Genomic DNA, 1053 nt, shown 5'->3' with positions numbered 1-1053 from the left:
CAGTGTATGTAGATGACAGTGTATGTAGATGACAGTGTGTGTAGGTGACAGTGTATGTAGATTACAGTGTATGTAGATGACAGTGTATGTTGTGAAACATATTTGTCCTTGGTTCAAGGGTATAATTCCCGACGTAAAAAAAATGCTGGCGATTTAAAACAAGGTTTTTATTAAGCTCCTAAACGAGAACATTTCAAAGATCAATTCCTTGATAGAAACTTGATCAAAAATAGAACTACCGTGTATGTACTTTCTTATCGTATATTTTCCTTTTTGAAGGATTACAGAACAGTATACATTAGTCTAATCATATTGTGTAAGCGTTAGAACGAATTGTTTGATGTGAAGGTTCGTCATAACAGGCTGAAACGAAGATGTCATTACTTCGTGTTAATTAAGTAATGAAATCAGAAAAGAAATAGTACGTGATAGCAAATATTGATATGAAGTGACAAACATGTTCTACTGGTAATGTGACCACAATACTGCAGTCAACAAATTGCTTTCTTTTTATAAAACTTTCATAAAAGGCTGATGTATTCGAATCCCCAATCCACTGATGGCAGAAGTTGAGTCATTGAAATGATTACTGAACATGGTGATTGAGATCAATTAATACTATAATAACATCTTCAGAATAACGAGCTCCCAATAACTAGCCGTCAATGCGATTCGGGTGTATGTAATGAAGAGCTCGCCACTTACCTGTATAAGCGTGTAGAGCCAGCAGCAGCAGCACAAAACACCTCTTCATAGTGACTGCTTGTTTGCTGACCTGACAGGGATGTTTCACCTGCAAAAAAAAGTAAATCGTCGGTCATATCAGCACTAATGTACATCTGCTGTCCATGGTAACTAACATTCAGAAATGTGTTACAATTGTCACATGGTAAGTAACACATAGACAGGGGTTACATGTGTTATATGGTTAGTAACACACAGACTTGGTGTAACATGGTAAGTAACACACAGACAGGTGTCACATGGTTAGTAACATACCGACAAATAGTACATGGTTAGAAACACACAGACAGGTGTAACATGGTTAGTAAC

The 1053-nt window shown here is 36.7% G+C and overlaps 1 protein-coding gene across 1 annotated transcript in view; it reads right to left on the bottom strand.

Moving 5' to 3' along the window:
* Nucleotides 1-793, bottom strand: part of LOC110459043 — a gene marked incomplete at both ends in the record, with an annotated part of 36283 nt that extends 35490 nt beyond the window's left edge. Inside the window, one exon of the mRNA XM_021511076.1 lies at nt 706-793. Within this exon, the coding sequence (XP_021366751.1) occupies nt 706-793 (88 nt within the window). The remainder of the gene's footprint in view (nt 1-705) is intronic.
* Between the last annotated feature and the right edge of the window lie 260 nt (nt 794-1053).

This window comes from Mizuhopecten yessoensis, unplaced genomic scaffold (genome assembly GCF_002113885.1).
Source record: "Mizuhopecten yessoensis strain PY_sf001 unplaced genomic scaffold, ASM211388v2 scaffold9959, whole genome shotgun sequence".
In the NCBI taxonomy this organism is placed as follows: domain Eukaryota; kingdom Metazoa; phylum Mollusca; class Bivalvia; order Pectinida; family Pectinidae; genus Mizuhopecten; species Mizuhopecten yessoensis.
Note: the sequence above shows the minus strand (reverse complement) of the source record. Positions and strands in the feature narration are given on the sequence as shown.